This window comes from Giraffa tippelskirchi, chromosome 12 (genome assembly GCF_054371585.1).
Source record: "Giraffa tippelskirchi isolate mGirTip1 chromosome 12, T2T-mGirTip1v1.2.pri, whole genome shotgun sequence".
Taxonomy (NCBI): Eukaryota; Metazoa; Chordata; class Mammalia; order Artiodactyla; family Giraffidae; genus Giraffa; species Giraffa tippelskirchi.
Window position 1 is genome coordinate 8,685,663 of NC_137286.1, and position 18,057 is coordinate 8,703,719.

The 18,057-nt window shown below is 45.8% G+C and overlaps 1 protein-coding gene and 1 long non-coding RNA gene across 14 annotated transcripts in view; one reads left to right on the top strand and one right to left on the bottom strand.

The window, feature by feature from the left end:
- The window catches only part of LOC145529815 (uncharacterized), a 51,753-nt gene that overhangs the window by 15,030 nt on the left and 18,666 nt on the right, over window positions 1–18,057 (top strand). The gene's annotated exons all lie outside the window — the stretch shown is intronic.
- The window catches only part of AK7 (adenylate kinase 7), a 62,419-nt gene that overhangs the window by 1,268 nt on the left and 43,094 nt on the right, over window positions 1–18,057 (bottom strand). For 6 of the 13 annotated variants that reach the window (XM_081550532.1, XM_081550528.1, XM_081550524.1 and 3 more), the window contains 5 exons: window positions 17,791–17,923; window positions 9,750–9,878; window positions 9,445–9,513; window positions 6,039–6,236; window positions 1,548–1,768 (listed from right to left, as the gene is read on the bottom strand). In XM_081550532.1, coding sequence (XP_081406658.1) covers window positions 1,548–1,768; window positions 6,039–6,236; window positions 9,445–9,513; window positions 9,750–9,878; window positions 17,791–17,923 — 750 coding nt within the window. Of the gene's footprint in view, window positions 1–1,547; window positions 1,769–6,019; window positions 6,237–9,444; window positions 9,514–9,749; window positions 9,879–17,790; window positions 17,924–18,057 lie in introns of all 13 variants that reach the window. The other 7 variants (XM_081550533.1, XM_081550529.1, XM_081550523.1 and 4 more) reach the window with 4 other exon arrangements.

Below are 18,057 nucleotides of genomic sequence, written 5' to 3' on the forward strand. Positions count from 1 at the left end.
TTCCAGATTTCCTTTGAGAAATCTCTCTTTTCAGCCTAGGGGATTGGGTGGGGCTTAAGCACATCAGTCCAGCCTACTCCTGGCCATGGACATTAGTTAAACGTGCAGCAAAAGACATTAAACAAGACAAAGATATAAAATATCCATTGCCTTAGGCTTCCCTGGTGGGTTAGCAGTAAAGAATCTGCCTGCCAGTGCAGGAGACACAGGTTCAATCCCTGGTTCCAGAAGATCCTTTGCAGAAGGGCAGAGCAACCCACTCCAGTCTTCTTGCCTGGAGAATCCCATGGACAGAGGTGAAATAAGTGCAAAGAGTACAAACCGTAAGTGCAAATTCATTTTTGAATGAATGTGGCCATGGTGCACAACATGTGGGATCTTAGTTCCCCGATCAGGGATCAAACCCATGCCCCCTGCATTGGACGCTGGAAGTCTCAACCCCTGGGTTGCCAGGGAAGTCCCAGAAGGGGAAATTTAAATGTATAGTAAGGGATATGACATGTTATGCTGAGGGGCAGGTGTTGAAACTTTAAATATGGTGCCTAGAAAAGGTCTCATTAGAAAGACTTAATTTGACAAAGACTAAAGGCCTCATTTAGCAAAGACTCAAAGCAAGGAGGAAGTGAATCGCATGGGTGGCAGGTTGTTTAAATACAGAGAGGCATTAGAAGGAGCCAGGTCACAGAGGACCCTGGGGCCCACAATAAAGAGTTTGTACTTTCATCTAACAATGATGAACAGTCTCTGAAGAGTTTAAACAGAGAATGGCCGCGGTGGATCTATATTTTAGATGGATCACCGGGCATCAGCAGGGGAACAGACTGGAGATGGAGGGGGTGGAGCTGGGGAGACGAACCGGAAGGCACCACATAATTCTAGCACCCTGGTCAGCAGAAGTGGAGCCCTGGGGGTGGATACGCGTGCGCTTTTTGGAGACAGAATAGATAAGAAGACTCGGTGATGCGGAGGGTGAAATGAGGCTGACCACCCAAGTTAGATGGGTAAATGGAAAACCAAATGAAATCACCAGATTGACAATGCAGCCAAATGGCACACTTTTACAGCAGTATTGTTCATACTACATCAGTGGCTCATTGGTAATTTTTTTTAAACATTTTTTTTTTTTTTTGGCAGTGCTGGGCCTTTGTTGTTGTGCATGGGCTCTAGGGTCTCAGGCTCAGTGATTGGTGCGTGGGCTTAGTTGCTCCGTGGCATGTGGAATCTTCCTGAACCAGGGATCAAACTTTGTGTCCCCTGCATTGACAGGCAGATTCTTAACCACTGGCCCACCAGGGAAGTCCTAGCTGTTTTTTTACTGTTATTGTTTACAGTAAGCAAAAGACTGAGGGCATGTTCTTTTAAATGGTACACAGGAAAGAAATTTTCTTAAAATGATATATATGAAAAAATAAACAACAGCAACAACAAAAAACAACAACAAAATTGTTTCGGTTATTCCCATGACATTTCTCTATTAGCAGGATGGGAAGTGCAACAGGCCCGGATGGCTTTGCCAGCCCCTCGCCCCGCACCTCCGCCCCACTCACCCACTCCTCCCAGCGGGCAATCTTCTCCGCGGCCTCCACTGCCTGCTTGTGCTCTCTCTCCGCCGCCTCCACGGCCTCCCTGGCCAGCCGCTCCTCAGCAGCCTTCCGCTCCTCTTCGGCCTTTTCTTCATCTGTTAAACCATAATTGCGAGGCTCCCCGACCTCCTTGATGAGCTGTTTGATGGCAAGTCTGTTCTGAGCATCTTCAAGTCTTCCTACATCTTGAACGATTGGGAGAGAGAAAGAGACCCACACAGACTTTTTTACAGTCTGGTCCCTGCTCGCAATCTATCCTGAGACCAGACTCAGGAAAATTCTTTATTACTGTAATCCTGTGATGGCAAATTGTGTAAATTACCACATGCGGGTTTCCTGTTTGAGTTACCAGCACAGTTTAGAATTTCTGGTCTGACTGGCAGATATCACACTGGTCTCTGAGAGTCACAGGGAGCAAGCCTGGGGCTCAGGTCTCTGAGCTGTGATACCTGCCTCTGATTTGAGTGGATGGGTGGGGGTGTGGACCTCCTCAAAGGAGTGAGTTCTCCACCCTGGGAGGCATTTGGGCAGAGACTAGGGCACCTCAGTCCGGGGGTTTCCGCAAAAGAAGTCCTGCACCTGGAGCAGGGGCTGAGTGACCTCCAGGTTTCTTCTGTTTTCTGAGAATCAGTGCTTCTGGGATACATTTTCAGTTCATAAAAAAAAAATTAACCTTTTCAGTTAGCCTGCTTGAATCAGAAAAAGTCCAAACTCCAGAATATGTGACTGATGTTAACATCAAGACCAGAAGGAGAAGAAAGAGAAAAAAGAGGGGGAGGGGGAGAAGGGGGTCTGGGAGGGGGAGGGGAGGGGAAGGGTGGAGTGGGGAAGGCTTGCTGACAACAGGAAGTTCCTCCCGGCACAACTCACTGAAAAGTCAATTCTACACCAGTCTCCGGGGTTCGTTTGCTTGGAAGCTCTCTGCACAGAGGGTGAGCAGTAGGCACATTTGAGAGCTGGGTGCCTCCAGCCCTTCCTCGGGAGTAACTGCTCACCAGCCCCCAAGCACAGCCACTGCTGCACTCCCCACCCCTGTGTTTGCACTGTAGAACCTTGACCTAGACTAGAAGCACCGCCAGGTTGCAAAATGGGACTGGGGAAGAACGGAGCCAAGTGCGTTGGTCAGTGGGTAGAAACAAGCCCATTAAGAGGCAAAGCCAAACCAAAAACCACACCAAAAAAAAAATCTCACTTTCTGGTTGCCTGAGCTCTGACATTTCAATGTATTTCTCCTCAGCTCCCCTATTAGAGTATTATACCCTTGATGTACTTGAAAGATAGAAAACTGCTGCCTCCAGGAGTACTTCTGCCCTGACCTTGCGAAGGATCAATGGAGGATTAGCCGGGGGGTGGGCACCTGACCCAACCATGACCTCCCATCTGCTCGTCTCAGTATGTGCAATTAGGATGGAAAGAGACACATCCAGCTACGGGCTTGGCTCCCAGTGTTAACATGGAGACTTCAGGGCTATGGGGCAGCCTTCTTTCACCATGTGGGCCAGAGAGAGGAGAGAGAGACACCCTGGTCCAAAGAGCAAAAGAGAAAAAAGATGTGGAGCGGACATCCCTGGCAATTCAGTGGTTAAGGCTCCTCACTTCCAATGCTGGGGGCTCGGGTTCGGTCCCTGGTCAGGGAACTAAGATGCTGCACAGTGAGGCCAAAAAAATAAAAGAGCAGAAAGAGATGCTGAGAGAAGAAGTGGGGTACAGAGGTGCAGCGAGAGGACTCCAGGGCCCCATTCAAGACCCTGTGGAGGCCGGGCTGCGTTCCTGACCTTGACGCCCTCCCCCACTGGGATACATTACTCGCCCATCACTGGGATACATTACTCCCCTTTGCTTTTCCCTTGTCTCTGGTTGTGAGTGTGAAGATGAGGCCAAAAGTGACGGGCACGGAATGAGACAGAAGACAGTGATCACTCATTCATTCTGCCTCATTTCTGCCTTGTTTCTCCCTGGGGCTCTCCTCATTGTTCCATAAATAGTTTTGGGGGGTTTTACTGAAAAAGATGTCAATCACTACTTTTATGAAGTTTGCTCACCACTCCTTCCTAATTCTCTAAGTAAATAGTGTAAACTACTTTCCACATTAGTAGGTGTAGAATCCTTAGCTTCTACCTATAGAACTTGGTGTCCAACATGCACAGGCCTGTCCAGATGAAGACAAAATCCAATCACTTCTGAGGGTGCAAAACAGAGCAGAATTTGCAGACTGATAAATGTATTCTCATTTCATAATATACATCATTTTCTGCCTTACTGTTGTACTAATAATAAGATTAACTACCAGCTGTTGAACTTCGCCAATGTGCCAGACACTTCCTATCTTTAATCCCCACCATTTGTAACATCTCAACAAGCCAGGGATTATTTTCCTATTTCACAGATGAGAATACTGAGGCAGAACCAGAAACTGGAATCAGCTCTCCTGCCTCCTGCTGACTGTTTCCCTCAGCTCTAAGCCTCCCAGTACTCCAGGACTAGGATGTGTCCCAGCTGGTTTGAGGGGATGTAGAGAGGCCTTGGGAGGCCCCAAAGGTCAACCTGGCCACTAAGCTGCCATCAGATTTGTGATTTTTCAGCAGACCCAGAGGAAGCCGAGGTGTCAAGATCCAGAAAACCAGAAATGAAGTTCAGGGGTTCACCAAGCCAAGAGGAGAAGAAACCAGCCACAACAGATGGGATCTGGAGGTAGCAACGATGAGGCTGCGGTGAGGTTGATGAGAGAGCATGTTCACTGCATGCCTGCTGGGTGCTCAGCTCTGAGTTAAGTGTTTACAGGAAACAGAGGAATGTGATGAAGAGCTATTTGATTTCTGAGTAGCTAAGAGTGAGTTAATGCCTAGACAGCATACCAAAAAGCAGAGACATTACTTTGCTGACAAAGATCTGTCTAGTCAAAGCTATGGTTTTTCCAGTAGTTACATATGGAGTAAGAGCTGGACCATAAAGAAGACTGAGCGCTGAAGAATTGATGCTTCTGAACTGTGTTGGAGAAGACTCCTGAGAGTCCCTTGGACAGCAAGGAGATCCAACCAGTCCATCCTGAAGGAAATCAACCCTGAGTATTCACTGGAATGACTGATGGTGAAGCTGAAATTCCATTACTTTGGCCACCTGATGCGAAGAGCTGACTCATTGGAAAAGACCTTGATGCTGGGAAAGACTGAAGGCAGGAGAAGAAGGGGGAAGCAGAGGATAAGATGGTAAGATAGCATCACCAACTCAATGAACGTGAGTTTGAGCAAACTCTGGGAGACAGCGAAGGACAAGGAAGCCTGGCGTGCTGCAGCCCATGGGGTCTCCAGAGTCAGACACAACTTAGCGATGAAACAACAACCAGGAGTGAGCTGGCCAGTCGAAAGGCCAGGAGGGGCTTTGTGAAGAGCACCAGTGCCCCGCAATGCTATGGGAACAGAACGCTGCTCCCCAGGACACTGGGGAAATGGCCCAATGCAGCTGGCAGCAAACCACCTAACTTTGAAGTACCCTTAAAAAAAAATGCCAATTTGGGGACTTCCCTGATGTTCCAATGGCTAAGACTCCTCGCTCCCAATGTAGGGGGTCCTGGGTTTGATCCCTGGTCAAGGAACTAGATCTCACATGCCACAACGAAGACCCAGCATAGCCAAATAAATAAATATTTTTTTAAAATGCCCCTTTCCCCTGGCTGGAAGTGCAGAGGATGCATCGTGCCTGGAGTTACTGTAAAAGACGTGAAGCCACAGGAGTGCATCAGAACTCCAGCAGCCTTCCTCAAAGAGTCTGGGAAGCTGAAAGTCCCTGAATGGGTGGACATGGTCAAGCTGGCCAGACATAAAGAACTCGTTCCCTACAATGAGAAGTAGTTCTACATGAGCAGCTTCCACAGCCCGGCACCTGTACCTCTGGGCTGGCACTGGGGTTGGCTCTGAAACCCAGATCTGTGGGGGGAGCATCAGAGAATGGTGTCATGCCCAGCTACTTTGGCAGAGGCTCCAAGGGTGTGACCCACCGGGTCCCCCAAGCCCTGGAGGGACTGACTATGGTGAAACAGGACCAAGATGGGGACCACAAACTGACCTTATGGACATAGAGACCTGGACAGAATCATGGCACAGGTGGCAGCTGCCAACAAGAAGCTTTACAACAAATGATACTGGGTTAATCAATTGCCTCATTCATTAAAAAAAAAAAAAGTCAATTTGGTAAAATAAATAAATAACGCAATTTGGCATTCAACTTCGTAATACATCCACGTGTCCACAACAGTAACACTCCCCTCCCACCCACTCCACTAAATCCTCAAGTAGACAACTCCCATGTCTTTTCCTGTGACTTCCTGGGTGCTAGGCACACACTTATACTATCCTGCCCTCCCCCAGCCCTATGACAGGCATGCCCCAGGTTGGCTGGGGGTCCAGACACCAGGCAGTGGTGCTCCACATTCACGTTACTCTTGAGTTTATTTCATACCTATATGGATTGGGTGGATTTCAAGTTCGTCAAAGTAGTTGAAGACAGTCTCGTCTTCGGTGTTGATGTCCCGGTAGTTGCTCAGAGCCCGGAGGAACCGGTCCTGGGTGTAGTGGGTCCCTGTCACGATGCTCTCGGGAAGGTTCATCACCCGCTCCTTGAGGAACTCATCCGATGCATCCAGCGAACACACGAACTCTGGAGAGAAGGAGCTCGTGAGTTTACACAGGGACCCTGGAGCCAGCAAGCAGGTGCTGGCAGACCGGCCACTGCTCAACCTAGACGTCTGGTTGCCAGCTGGGAAATCCCGTTGCCACAGAGGGCCTGACCAATTGGCCTTCTTGCTGCCTCTGGTGGAGGAGATACAAATCACCCATGTTTCCAGAGACCCCCCCACCCTATGAAGCCCATGCGCACGTGCTCAGTCGCTCAGTCGTGTCTGACTCTTTGCGACCCCATGGACTGTAGCCCACCAGGCTCCTCTGTCCATGGGATTTCCCAGGCAAGAATGCTGGAGTGGGTTGTCATTTCTTCCTCCAAGGGATCTTTCCCACCCAGGGATCGAAAGTACATCACCTACGGCTCCTGCACTGGCAGAGACATTCTTTACCTCTAAGCCACCTGGGAAGCCCAATCAATGGGGATTTTGTGAGATCTGTTGTTCTTCTTTCCCTTCCGCTTTCTTTTCTTCCTTTCTGCTTTCCTTCCTTCCCTCTTTTCAATAAAAACAGCAAAAATTGGGAATTCCCTTGAAGTCCAGTGGTTAGGACTCCACACTTTCACTGCCAAGAGACAGGTTCAATCTCTGGTCAAGGAACTAATATCCTACAAGCCATGTGGCATGGCCAAAAATAAAAAATAAAAAAAGGAGAAATTGTAAATACAAATCTCTAATAACCCTGTGATATCTGTTGTCAGCCTCCCAGTCAATTGTCACCTTGCCACATTTCGAGCACAATATCACCATTTCCCAAAGAGACTCACAGCTATGAGCAAAATGCTTTGATGGCCAATTTGCCAAATTAATATAAACAGGGACTTCCCTGGGATTTTAATTTTTCATAGATCAACCTATTTCCTCACTTCATGCTATGAATCATCTATGTTCAGTATAACACAGTCAGTGCTTATCGAATATTTGACATATGGATCATTATTAATGACAGTAAGCATTTCATCCACCCCTGAGAGCACACTTCATGTATGCAAGCCAACCACCCCTTTTATGTAACTCACACACCAAGTCAATATTTCTCCTGCCTTTACTCATCCCAGGGCCGGGGCCAGAACCAGGCAGCTAGAGACCAAAGCCCACTGCAACTACTCATACTAGTCAATCCCCTGCCTTTCCCACAGTAACCTCAAGAAAGGCTGGGTCCTAGACTTTCCCCTGCCTCCTGACCAACCCTGGTGCTTCCCCCAGTGGCCCTGTATGGTTGCCACGCTCCCTTCTCTGGGGAAATGTGAGTAATAAATTCTTTCAATGGCATTAGCCTCTCATGTCTCAGTCATCTCCATAAATTAAAATCCCACAGTTCAAATGAGACAATGATCTAATTTTTTTCAGGAAGAGAGAAACTAATGACAATTTCTTTAAAAAAGCCGGCGGGGAGCTAATTGAAAAGAACAGACTAGACATTCCAAAGAGATTTCATCCTAGACGTGTTTGGACCATACCTACCATACCCGACAGAGAGGGAGCAGCCCCGAGGATCAGGACTAAGAACCGCGCATCCTTTGCCCTCTTGTGTCTCCATTTCCTTAACTTAGGGAGGGGTTTCATTCGCTCTGGTTTTTGGAGGCAGTGGCATGAGAAGACATGAGTCTGAATTCAAGCCCTCACATTTACTAGCAAAGAGGACTTGGATCAATCTCTGGACTTCAGGCTCCGGATCCGGTAAACACGGGAGTAATTCCTGCCTCCCAAGCTCACGGAGAAGCTCAATAAGCTGCCATCTCGGGATGGGAGCCTGATACGTGGCAGATGGTGGGTTGAGCTGAATTTTATCCAGCTGCCTCAGGGAGAACAGGAGGATTTACCATGAGGTTTACAATGAATTCCTATCGCCCGGAAGTGCTAAAGTCTCATAAACTGGACAGATGCGCTTATTTAGACTAGTCGGCTTTACTTTTTAACCTTTTTGGAGGCAAGTACATAAATTAATGGGAACCCTAAGAGAACCCATTCCTCTGGCATTTTGTGTTCCTGCCTCAGGCAAACAGTAAATATCCATCCTTGAGGATGACTATTCTCTGATGTCTCTGCTTCCAGAAGCTTCATCACAAGCTGTGCCTGGGCCAGGAGGAGGAAAGGATTACAGCTGTGAATTGTCTCTCGAGGGGACTTTGACACAGTGAGCAGCCTCTTCCAAGTTACATCCCTGGGCTAAGAAAATAGCTGTTCTTGTATTTATCATATGACCGGAACTTGATTAAACTTCATGCAAATTGATTTAACAAAAACAAAGAAGAAAAAAACTTTTAAAGTTCATGGCAGAGTCACAAGAAATGCCTGCTAGCTACTCAGCAAATCCTTTTTCATGGAACACGTTGTTGATACTTCTTTTTCAAGGGTATGTTGTGAGAGCCCCGGGTAAATACCTAATAGGATAAACTTGTTGTGGTGTTAGGGAACCGAGCAGCTTTTTCCTGCTCCGTCTGGATTCTGGATTCTGGATGTCTTCCAGAAAAGACAATGGCATGGCCAGGACGTAAAGCATAGCGGGAAGTAAGGGCCGTGACCCAGTCCCTGGTGGTCTCAATGACAACTCTTCCCAGGACACTGTAGAGCACATGGAATAGAGGCAATATTTTGTAATAACTACAAATGGAGCATAGTTTTCAAAAATTGTTAAATTCCCTGGTGGTCTGGTGGTTAAGACTTCACCTTCCACTGCAGGGGGTGAGGGTTTGACCCCTGGTTGGGAGCTAAGATCCCATATGCCTCATGGCTGAAAAACCAAAACGTAAAACAGAAGCAGTGTTGGAACACATTCAATAAAGACCTTAAAAAAAATTGTGAATCACTATGCTGTATTATACAGCTGAAATTTATATAATGTTGTAAACCAACTATATCTCAAGTTTTTAAAAAAGTACAGAAAAACAAAACAGAAAAGAACTCAGGGCACCAACAGACTGGCTAACTTTTTTGCTCTGTCGCAGGAGGGAACAGCAGAAAGGAATGTTCTCAAAGGGACTCGGTCCATTTCAGAACTTTAATATCCCTGGTATTTACCCCCAGTGCATTCTTTAGGTTGGACATTTGATATTAAGGGTATTGCTTTACTTTTTTCCTGATACAAACAAACCTACTTTATTAACATCAAAAATGTTGTTTTGGAACAAAAGAGATATCAAGTGACATTGCTTTAAATATGACCATGGAGAAGTAGTTTAAACTTACCAGGTATGATGATTTTATCATAGGGAAACATTTTGCCTCTGCTTTCTTCCTCCTCCTCTTCATCCTCTTCTGGTAAAACAAAATATACATCTTCAAATTCATTACATATTATTATGAAGGACAGCTCAAAAATTTAAATATTTTAACTGAGTCACTCATGAAAACTAGCTATAACAAGGGAAGCTTGTATTTTAGATATAGTCCCTCTGAGTTTTTGTTTAATTGTGACTATTATTACTCTGAACAATAAAGTTGCAACTTATCTGAATGTAAACGCTCAAAATAAAGGGAACACCCACACTTACGGTTGAACAGGTCTTTGGCCTGGTCATAGGTCTTTGGGAATCCATCCAAAATGTAACCTTGATTCCTGCAAGGCATGGATCTTAGCTTTTCTTTCATAAATCTAATAATATATTGATCTTCCAGGCGACCTAATAAAAAGAAAAAAAAATTACTGTGCAGTCATAGTCTACATATACAGGTTATATTCTAAAGTGACCTCAAAAATTCTTCTGTAGTGAAAATTACTATTGAAAAACTCTTATTTTTGCATTACAGTGAAAAATATGTGGTTTTGTATTTAAAGCATGACACATGAATTCTAATGCCCTGTAAAGTAGGAGAAACTAATTAACTCGTCTGCAAGAAAGAATGGAAGCGAACGCTGATGTCTGCACTTTCAGGTTCATTTGTTTTTTTTTACTGTGGTCACAACTTACAGATGAAGTTGAAAGAGCAGTAAGTGCAGAAATCCAGAGTGTTCTCCCTGACTGGCAGGGTTTACTCCATTCTGTTTTGATATTATACTTCTATAGCTTTAATACATAATAAAAAATGCTTCCATTGTGAGAATTCAGTGGGATGGTATTCATGCATGCTGCTGCCATGTGATTTATTAATAGCACATGCCCAATAAATATTTGCTGCTTTTGAATAAAAATGAAGCTTGATCCTGACCCTTAAAGGCACTAGCCCCCTGCTCCCTGTCTCTTCCAGTCGGCATTTCAGACCTTTACCTCGCTGGACAGTTTCCTCTCCAGCCTTGAATGTGGAGTCCCTGCAGTTGCTTAGGGAGGCTAAGGATGGAGGAGTTTGTCCTAAAACTGTCACAGTGTTTCCAAGGGAGTATGATGTAACTTCTCTAAAACATTCATCTATCCTTCCATTGTTAACTGTTGAACAGCTATCACTTCTAAGAAACAGCCCTGCCTTTATATGGCTGAATATATACATCATGGTAATACAAATTTTGGAGAAGGAAATGGCAACCCACTCCAGTATTCTTGTCTGGAAAATCCCATGGATGGAGGAGCCTGATGGGCTACAGTCCATGGGGTCGCAAGAGTCGGACAGGACTGAGCAACTAAACAACAATGCAAGTTTGGCAAGTTGAGAAACTGATCTCTGAGACTCTTCCTAGGGTAGCACTATACGTTCAGCTTATCTGTGGATGTACAATATAAAATAATTTGAAGCCTTTTTTATTATTCAGTGACAATGAGATGATCCAATGAAAACACCTCTCCTTTCTTCCACCCTTCATTGTCACACGAATCATTAGGCGCTAACTGATTCAGAAAATAATCGCGTCTTTCAGAAACTCAAATATTATGGCAGAGACAAAAACATAATCAAAGATGTTATTTAACATAATAAAATTCCTCAAAATGATTTGACATTACTTTTCCGTAAGGTTCACAATGCTGTCAAGAAATAAAGCCACATTTTAAAAATGTCAAGGATCCACTGATATCCAGACGAGTTTTATTTAAACAGTATGTCCAATTCTTAAAAGCGTCTCTGGTAAGGAAAGGCACATATTCAGAAATCGAGCTTCAGCCTCCTCTATGGCATCCCTTGGTTTATTTCAGGCGGTGAGCTTGGCCATTTGTGTCTGTTTGTTTCAGAACTAAGCGTTCAATATGCCAGAAGGGGGCTTGCGCAGCAGTTTATTTTATTTTTATTTTTGGCTGCACTGGGTCTTCGTTGCTATGCGTGGGCTTTCTCTAGCTGCGGCGAACGGGGGCTGCTCTTTGCCATGGTGCACGGGCTTTTCACTGCGGTGGCCTCTCCAGTTGCGGAGCATTGGCTCCAGGCACTTGGGCCTCAGTAGTTGTGGTGCTCAGGCTTAGTTGCCCCAAGGCATGCGGCATTTTCCCCGACCGACCGGGGATCGAACCTGCGCACTCTGCACTGGCAGGCGGATTCTTATCCACTATGCCACCAGGGAAGTCCTGAGCAGCAGTTTATGATAATCATGGAATGTGAGTACACACAGGGCCAAGCCCAAGTGCCTTTCTCTAGAGAAATGTGACCTTCTGGAGATACAGCCATGACCTTGGCTGGCCCAGAGTGTTGTGGAAGGTTACAGTTACTTCTGCTTTAAAATAAATGAGCACAGCCCTGCTGGACAGGCCTTAAAACACCACACTGCTTCGTCATCTTCTTTTTTTGTTAAATTTTAAGTCTGCCTTTCAAATAACAGTAATATTTAAAATGCTAATATTAACCCATAATTATAATTGCTAAAAGACAGTTTAAACATAGATAGCTGGGGGGCTTCCCTGGAGGTCCAGTGGTTAAGACGCTGCGATTCCATTGCAGGGGTCGCTGGTTAGTTCCCTGGTCGCTGGTTAGTTCCCTAGTCGGGGAACTAAAATCATGCATGCTAAGCAGTGCATCCAAAATACAGGAAAAAGGAAAAAAACTTAGCTTCAACCAAGTTCTTTAAACTAATCCATGCATAATAGGGTTTGATCCCTGGGTCAGGAAGATATCCTAGAGGAGAGTATGGCAACCCACTAAAGTATTCTTGCCTGGAGAAAGCTATGGACAGAGGAGCCTAGTGGGTCACAAAGATTTGGACACGACTGAAGTGTCTTAGCATGCATGCACAGTAGAGACACTACAAAGTTGATACATTTACATATTTTTCTCACCCCATCCCAAACTTTTAAATTTCAAACTCACGGAAAAGTTAAAAGGCTAGTCCACTGATCACCTGGAATCCCACCAACCAGATTCAACAAATCCACAATGCAAAAAGTATCTAGAACTAGTGAATTCTGTGGTTTAAACAAGTCCTTACTTTGGCTGCACAGTCAGGGACCAACGGGAGTGGAATCATGAATCGATAAGAATTTGGAGGTGCCTCCCTGTGGGACTGTGAGTTCTGTCTTGCTGGAATTCTTAGAATCACATGATGACACATTGGGTCAGGTGAGGACTTCTGCCTCTTCATGCAATGAAATTTCTACAGAGGTTTGCACTGTGGGTTCACAGGTCTTCTTTTGTTTAAACACAACCTGGGTCTGTGTTCTAGTTTCAGGTAAATGTGAATAGAAAGGAATTTTGGACAAACTTGAAGAAAAAAGCACTTTCCTAGGGTTAAGGGGACTAACTGCACTATTGCCATCTTGTTGGAAGTGAGCGGGTGGGTGGGCCTGTGACAGCAGGGAGCTTTGCCTCCCTCCTGGTGCATGCTAAGTCGCTTCAGTCAGACTCTTTGCAACCCTTTGGACTGTAGCCTGCCAGGCTCCACTGTCCATGCGATTCTCCAGGCAAGAATACTGGAGTAGGTTGCCATTTCCTTCTCCAGGGGATCTTCCTGACCCAGGGATCGAACCCGCATCTCTTACGTCTCCAGCATTAGCAGGCGGATTCTTTACCACTAGTGCAAACTGGAGCCCCTGGCTACTGACCCAGTTTGGCCTCTCCTGCATGCTGGGAAAGAGTGAAGGCAAAAGGAGAAGGGGACAGCAGAGGATGAGACGGCTAGATAGCATCACTGACTCAATGGACATGAATGTGAGCAAACGCTGGGAGATAGCAGTGGACAGAGGAGCCTGGTGTGCTGCAGTCCATGGGGTCACAAAGAGTCAGATGTGACTTAGCGACTGAATGGCCGCAACAGCATCAGTGGGAAGAACAGAATCTCCTGCCAAGGACAGGTCCTTCTTGAATGGTGGTGATGCAATGACTGCTCTCAACTGTAATTCTTGTTCTGTGTGGTCACCCCCACCCAGACATGAAAAGAGCCCAGTCAGTACTTCATGTCACCCTGTTTACACAAAGTTATTGGATAAGACTTTCAGGTCCTTGCAAAGACTAACTATATGATCCTGTCAATAAACATTGTCCCGTGTCTGTCTGGTTCTGGCCTTACACCCCAGGCTTACAGTGTATGTACACATGACCACAGTCACCTGTGGATTCCTACAAACCCCAGGCCCCACTCTTCCAAGTGGCCTTGCCAGACTTCTTCCACAGGTGTCCTCACAATGGAACGTCTTGTTTTGCTTTCTTCCCCGCCCCTAAATGGTAAGAGCCGGGACACTGCAAGACTCTGAAACCAAGATAGGGATTCCCCACTGTCACAGGCGAGGCAAAGAAAGTGAAAGTTAAATTTGCTCAGTTGTGTCCGACTCTTTCCAGGCCAGAATACTGGAGTGGGTAGCCTATCCTTTCTTCAGGGGATCTTCCCGACTCAGGAATCGAACCGGGGTCTCCTGCATCGCAGGCAGATTCTTAACCAACTGAGCTATGAGGGGGAAACAGGCGAGGCAAGGGCAGTGTCATATCTCGAAGTGTTGACCTGTGTTTTCCGTGTACCTTCACCTCTGGGATTTTAAATTCCATTTCCTCCACACCCAGCCCACACCAGAGCAAAAATTCAGACTCAGATAACCAGCTGGTTTAAGCGAATGCTCAGTGTTGCTATTCAGTTGCTAAGTTGTGTCCGACTCTTTGGGACCCCATGAACGGTGGCAAAGTCCTTCGTTGTCTCCCAGAGTTTGCTTAAACTCATGTTCACTGAGTCGGTGATGCCATCCGACCATCTCATCCTTTGTCATGCCCTTCTCCTTCTGCCTTCAAGCTTTCCCAGCATCAGGGTCTTTTCCAAGAGGTTGGCTCTTTGAAGTTCAGTTCAGTTCAGTCGCTCAGTCATGTCCAACTCTTTGTGACCCCATGGACTGCAGCACTCCAGGCCTCCCTGTCCATCACCAACTCCCGGAGTTTACTCAAACTCATGTCCATTGAGTCAGTGATGCCATCCAACCATCTCATCCTCTGTCGTCCCCTTCTCCCACCTTCAGTCTTTCCCAGCATCAGGGTCTTTTCCAATGAGTCAGCTCTTCACATCAGGTGGCCAAAGTAATGGAATTTCAGCTTCACCATCAGTCATTCCAATGAATACTCAGGGTTGATTTCCTTCAGGATGGACTGGTTGGATCTCCTTGCTGTTCAAGGGACTCTCAAGAGTCTTCTCTAACACCACAGTTCAAAAGCATCAATTCTTCAGTGCTCAGCTTTCTTTATAGTCCAACTCTCACATCCATACATGACCACTGGAAAAACCATAGCCTTGACTAGACGGACCTTTGTTGGCAAAGTAATGTCTCTGCTTTTTAACATGCTGTCTAGGTTGGTCGTAACTTTTCTTCCAAGGAGTAAGTGTCTTTTTATTTCATGGCTGCAGTCACCATCTGCAGTGATTTTGGAGCCCCCCAAAATAAAGTCTGCCACTGTTTCCAGTTTCTCCATCTATTTGCCATGCAGTGATGGGACCGGATGCCATGATCTTTGTTTTATGAATGTTGAGCTTTAAGCCAAATTTTTCACTCTCCTCTTTCACTTTCATCAAGAGGTTCTTTAGTTCTTCTTCACTTTCTGCCATAAGGGTGGTATCATCTGTATATCTGAGGTTATTGATATTTCTCCCAGGAATCTGGATTCCAGCTGTGCTTCCTCCAGCCCAGCGTTTCTCATGATGTGCTCTGGATTTAAGTTAAATAAGCACGGTGACGATACACAGTCTTGACTACTCCTTTTCCTATTTGGAACCAGTCTGTTGTTCCATGTCCAGTTCTAATTGTTGCTTCCTGACCTGCATACAGGTTTCTCAAGAGGCAGGTCAGGTGGTCTGGTATTCCCATCTCTTTCAGAATTTTCCAGTTTATTGTGATCCACACAGTCAAAGGCTTTGGCATAGTCAATAAAGCAGAAATAGATGTTTTTCTGGAACTCTCTTGCTTTTTCGATGATCTAGCGGATGTTGGCAATTTGATCTCTGGTTCCTCTGCCTTTTCTAAAACCAGCTTGAACATCTAGAAAAGTTCACGGTTCACGTATTGCTGAAGCCTGGCTTGGAGAATTTTGAGCATTACTTTGCTAGCGTGTGAGATGAGTGCAATTGTGTGGTAGTTTGAGCATTCTTTGTGCCTTTCTTGGGGATTGGCTCTTCACATCAGGTGGCCAAATCGTTGGAGCTTCAGCTTCAGCACCAGTCTTTCCAACGAGTATTCAGGGTTATTTCCTTTACCTCTGGGAAATCTCTCTGGGATTCTAACTTCCATTTCCTCCCCACCTGGCCCACATCAAAGCAAAAACCCAGACTCAGAAAGCTAGCTGGTGTAAGTGGACCCTCAGTGTATGCAGACAAAACATTTTCTCCACCCTGTAAACTAGACTGGAGTGGCCTGGGGGCAGGCAAGGAGGAGGTGGAGGGTTAAACCAGAGTTGGGAGGAGGGTGAGGAGTCCTGAAGATAAATAGCTGGTAAGAAGAGCATCTGGAGGGACAGAAGGTGGGGTGTCAGAAGACCAGAGACAAGGAGGGCAGCCCAGAGCGGTGCCCCGGGGGGTGGCGGTGGGCACTCCTCAGGGGGAGAGCCCGTTTACACCTTGGTCCTCCTTCCCTGGCTTCTCCGTGGCTCAGACGGTAAGGAATCTGCCTGCACTGCAGGAGACCCAGGTTCGATTCCTGGGTCGGGAAGATCCCCTGGAGGAGGAAACGGCAACCACTTCAATATTCTTGCCTGGGAAATCCCATGGACAGAGGAGCCTGGCCAGCTACAGTCCATGTGGTTGCAAGAGTTGGACACGACTTACCGGCTAAACAACAACAACCTCATTCCCTAATCCCCACTTGCCCCAGCCCAAGCTTGGAGGATCAGAAACTGCCACCAGCAAGGCTGGAGTGAGTAAGAGGAAAGAAACCAGAGGTGCTTGATAGGATGGGAGGGGAGGAACTCTCCACTGGATTAGAGTCCACACATGCTGAGACTTTGGACTGGCCTATAGCCAACGCTTCTGTACTAGCTGGTATAGAATCCTCCTGCAATGCAGGAGACCCCGGTTCAATTCCTGGGTCTGGAAGATCCCCTGGAGAAGGGATAGGCTACCCACTCCAGTATTCTTGGGCTTCCCTGGTGACTCAGCTGGTAAGGAATCTGCCTGCAATGCAGGAGACCCTGATTCGATCCCTGGGTTGGAAAGATCCCCTGGAGAAGGGAAAAGCTACCCACTCCAGTATTCTGGCCTGGAGAATTCAGTCCATGAGTCAGACATGACTGAGCGACTTTTACTTTCATAGCCAACACTAGTATTACCTGTTTGATGGAGCATCTCAATTATATAAAAATGAAATGGTTTCTATTTTTCTAACTGCTGCTGATGCTTTCCTGCCTGGGTGGCAAGCTCCCTTAAAGACATCTCATTTCAAAACCTCATTTATGATTATTTGGCTGGAATGGCCTTCTTAAAGTATGAATAAACAGAGAAGCCATTTATTTACTTATTATTTAAGAGCTGCAGTGGGACCAGCCTGAAATTCCATTCTAGGGTAAGGAAAGAATGAGTACAGAGTTTAAGTTTAAAGGGACACTTTACTGCAATGAATATATTCAACAAACTGGTTAAAATTATCATGAGTGAGAAAATTTTTCTATTTATTTGTATTTCTTCCTGAATGAGTGAATCATTGGCCCAAGTTTTTCATCCATGTTTTCCTATTCAGGACTTAATGATTTTCTTATTACTTTGCCTGAGCATTTTATTAACTATTAACTCTTTGTCATATTTGGTGGCAAATATTTTTTCCTGATATGTCCTTTGCTGTTTAAAGTTGTTGATCCTTTACAAATACTTATGACTACACACAATTTTTTAAAACTTAGGTAGTTCTTTCCCATCTTTTTTTTTTTTTATCTTAAATCAACTCAATATTCATTGGAGGGACTGATGCTGAAGCTGAAGCTCCAGTACTTTGGCCACCTGATACAAAGAGCTGACTCAATGGAAAATCCTGATGCTGGGAAAGATTGAAGGCAGGAGAAGGGGGCAACCAAGGATGAGATAGTGATAGCATCACCAACTCAATGGACATGAATTTGAAAAAACTCCAACAGATAGTAGAGGACAGAGGAGCCTAACGTGCTACAGTCCATGAGGTCAAAAAGAGTCAAACACAACTTAGCAACTGAACAACAGAACGAAGTAGTTTTTATAACAAGGGAAAAAACCCACTGTTACAAGAATATCACAGCCATGTGCTGTGTGGTTACCTGCATTCTGGTCCATGCTTTCCTTGATGCCCTCCAAGAGCTCCTGAGCATCCTCCACGTTATCCTCCTCTTCCTCCTCCTCACCTTCTTCTTCTCCTCCTTCCGCTGCATCCTTAGGTGTAATGATTGCCTCCTACATATCACAAAGATATTCAAATTGGATGATGCCCTGCATTGATTGGCTGCTCATAAACCTTCTGGCGAACGATCCTGGAAAAGGCTGGTGCCCCAAAAAGGGGAAGTACTCAAAGACAGGCATACAAAAGT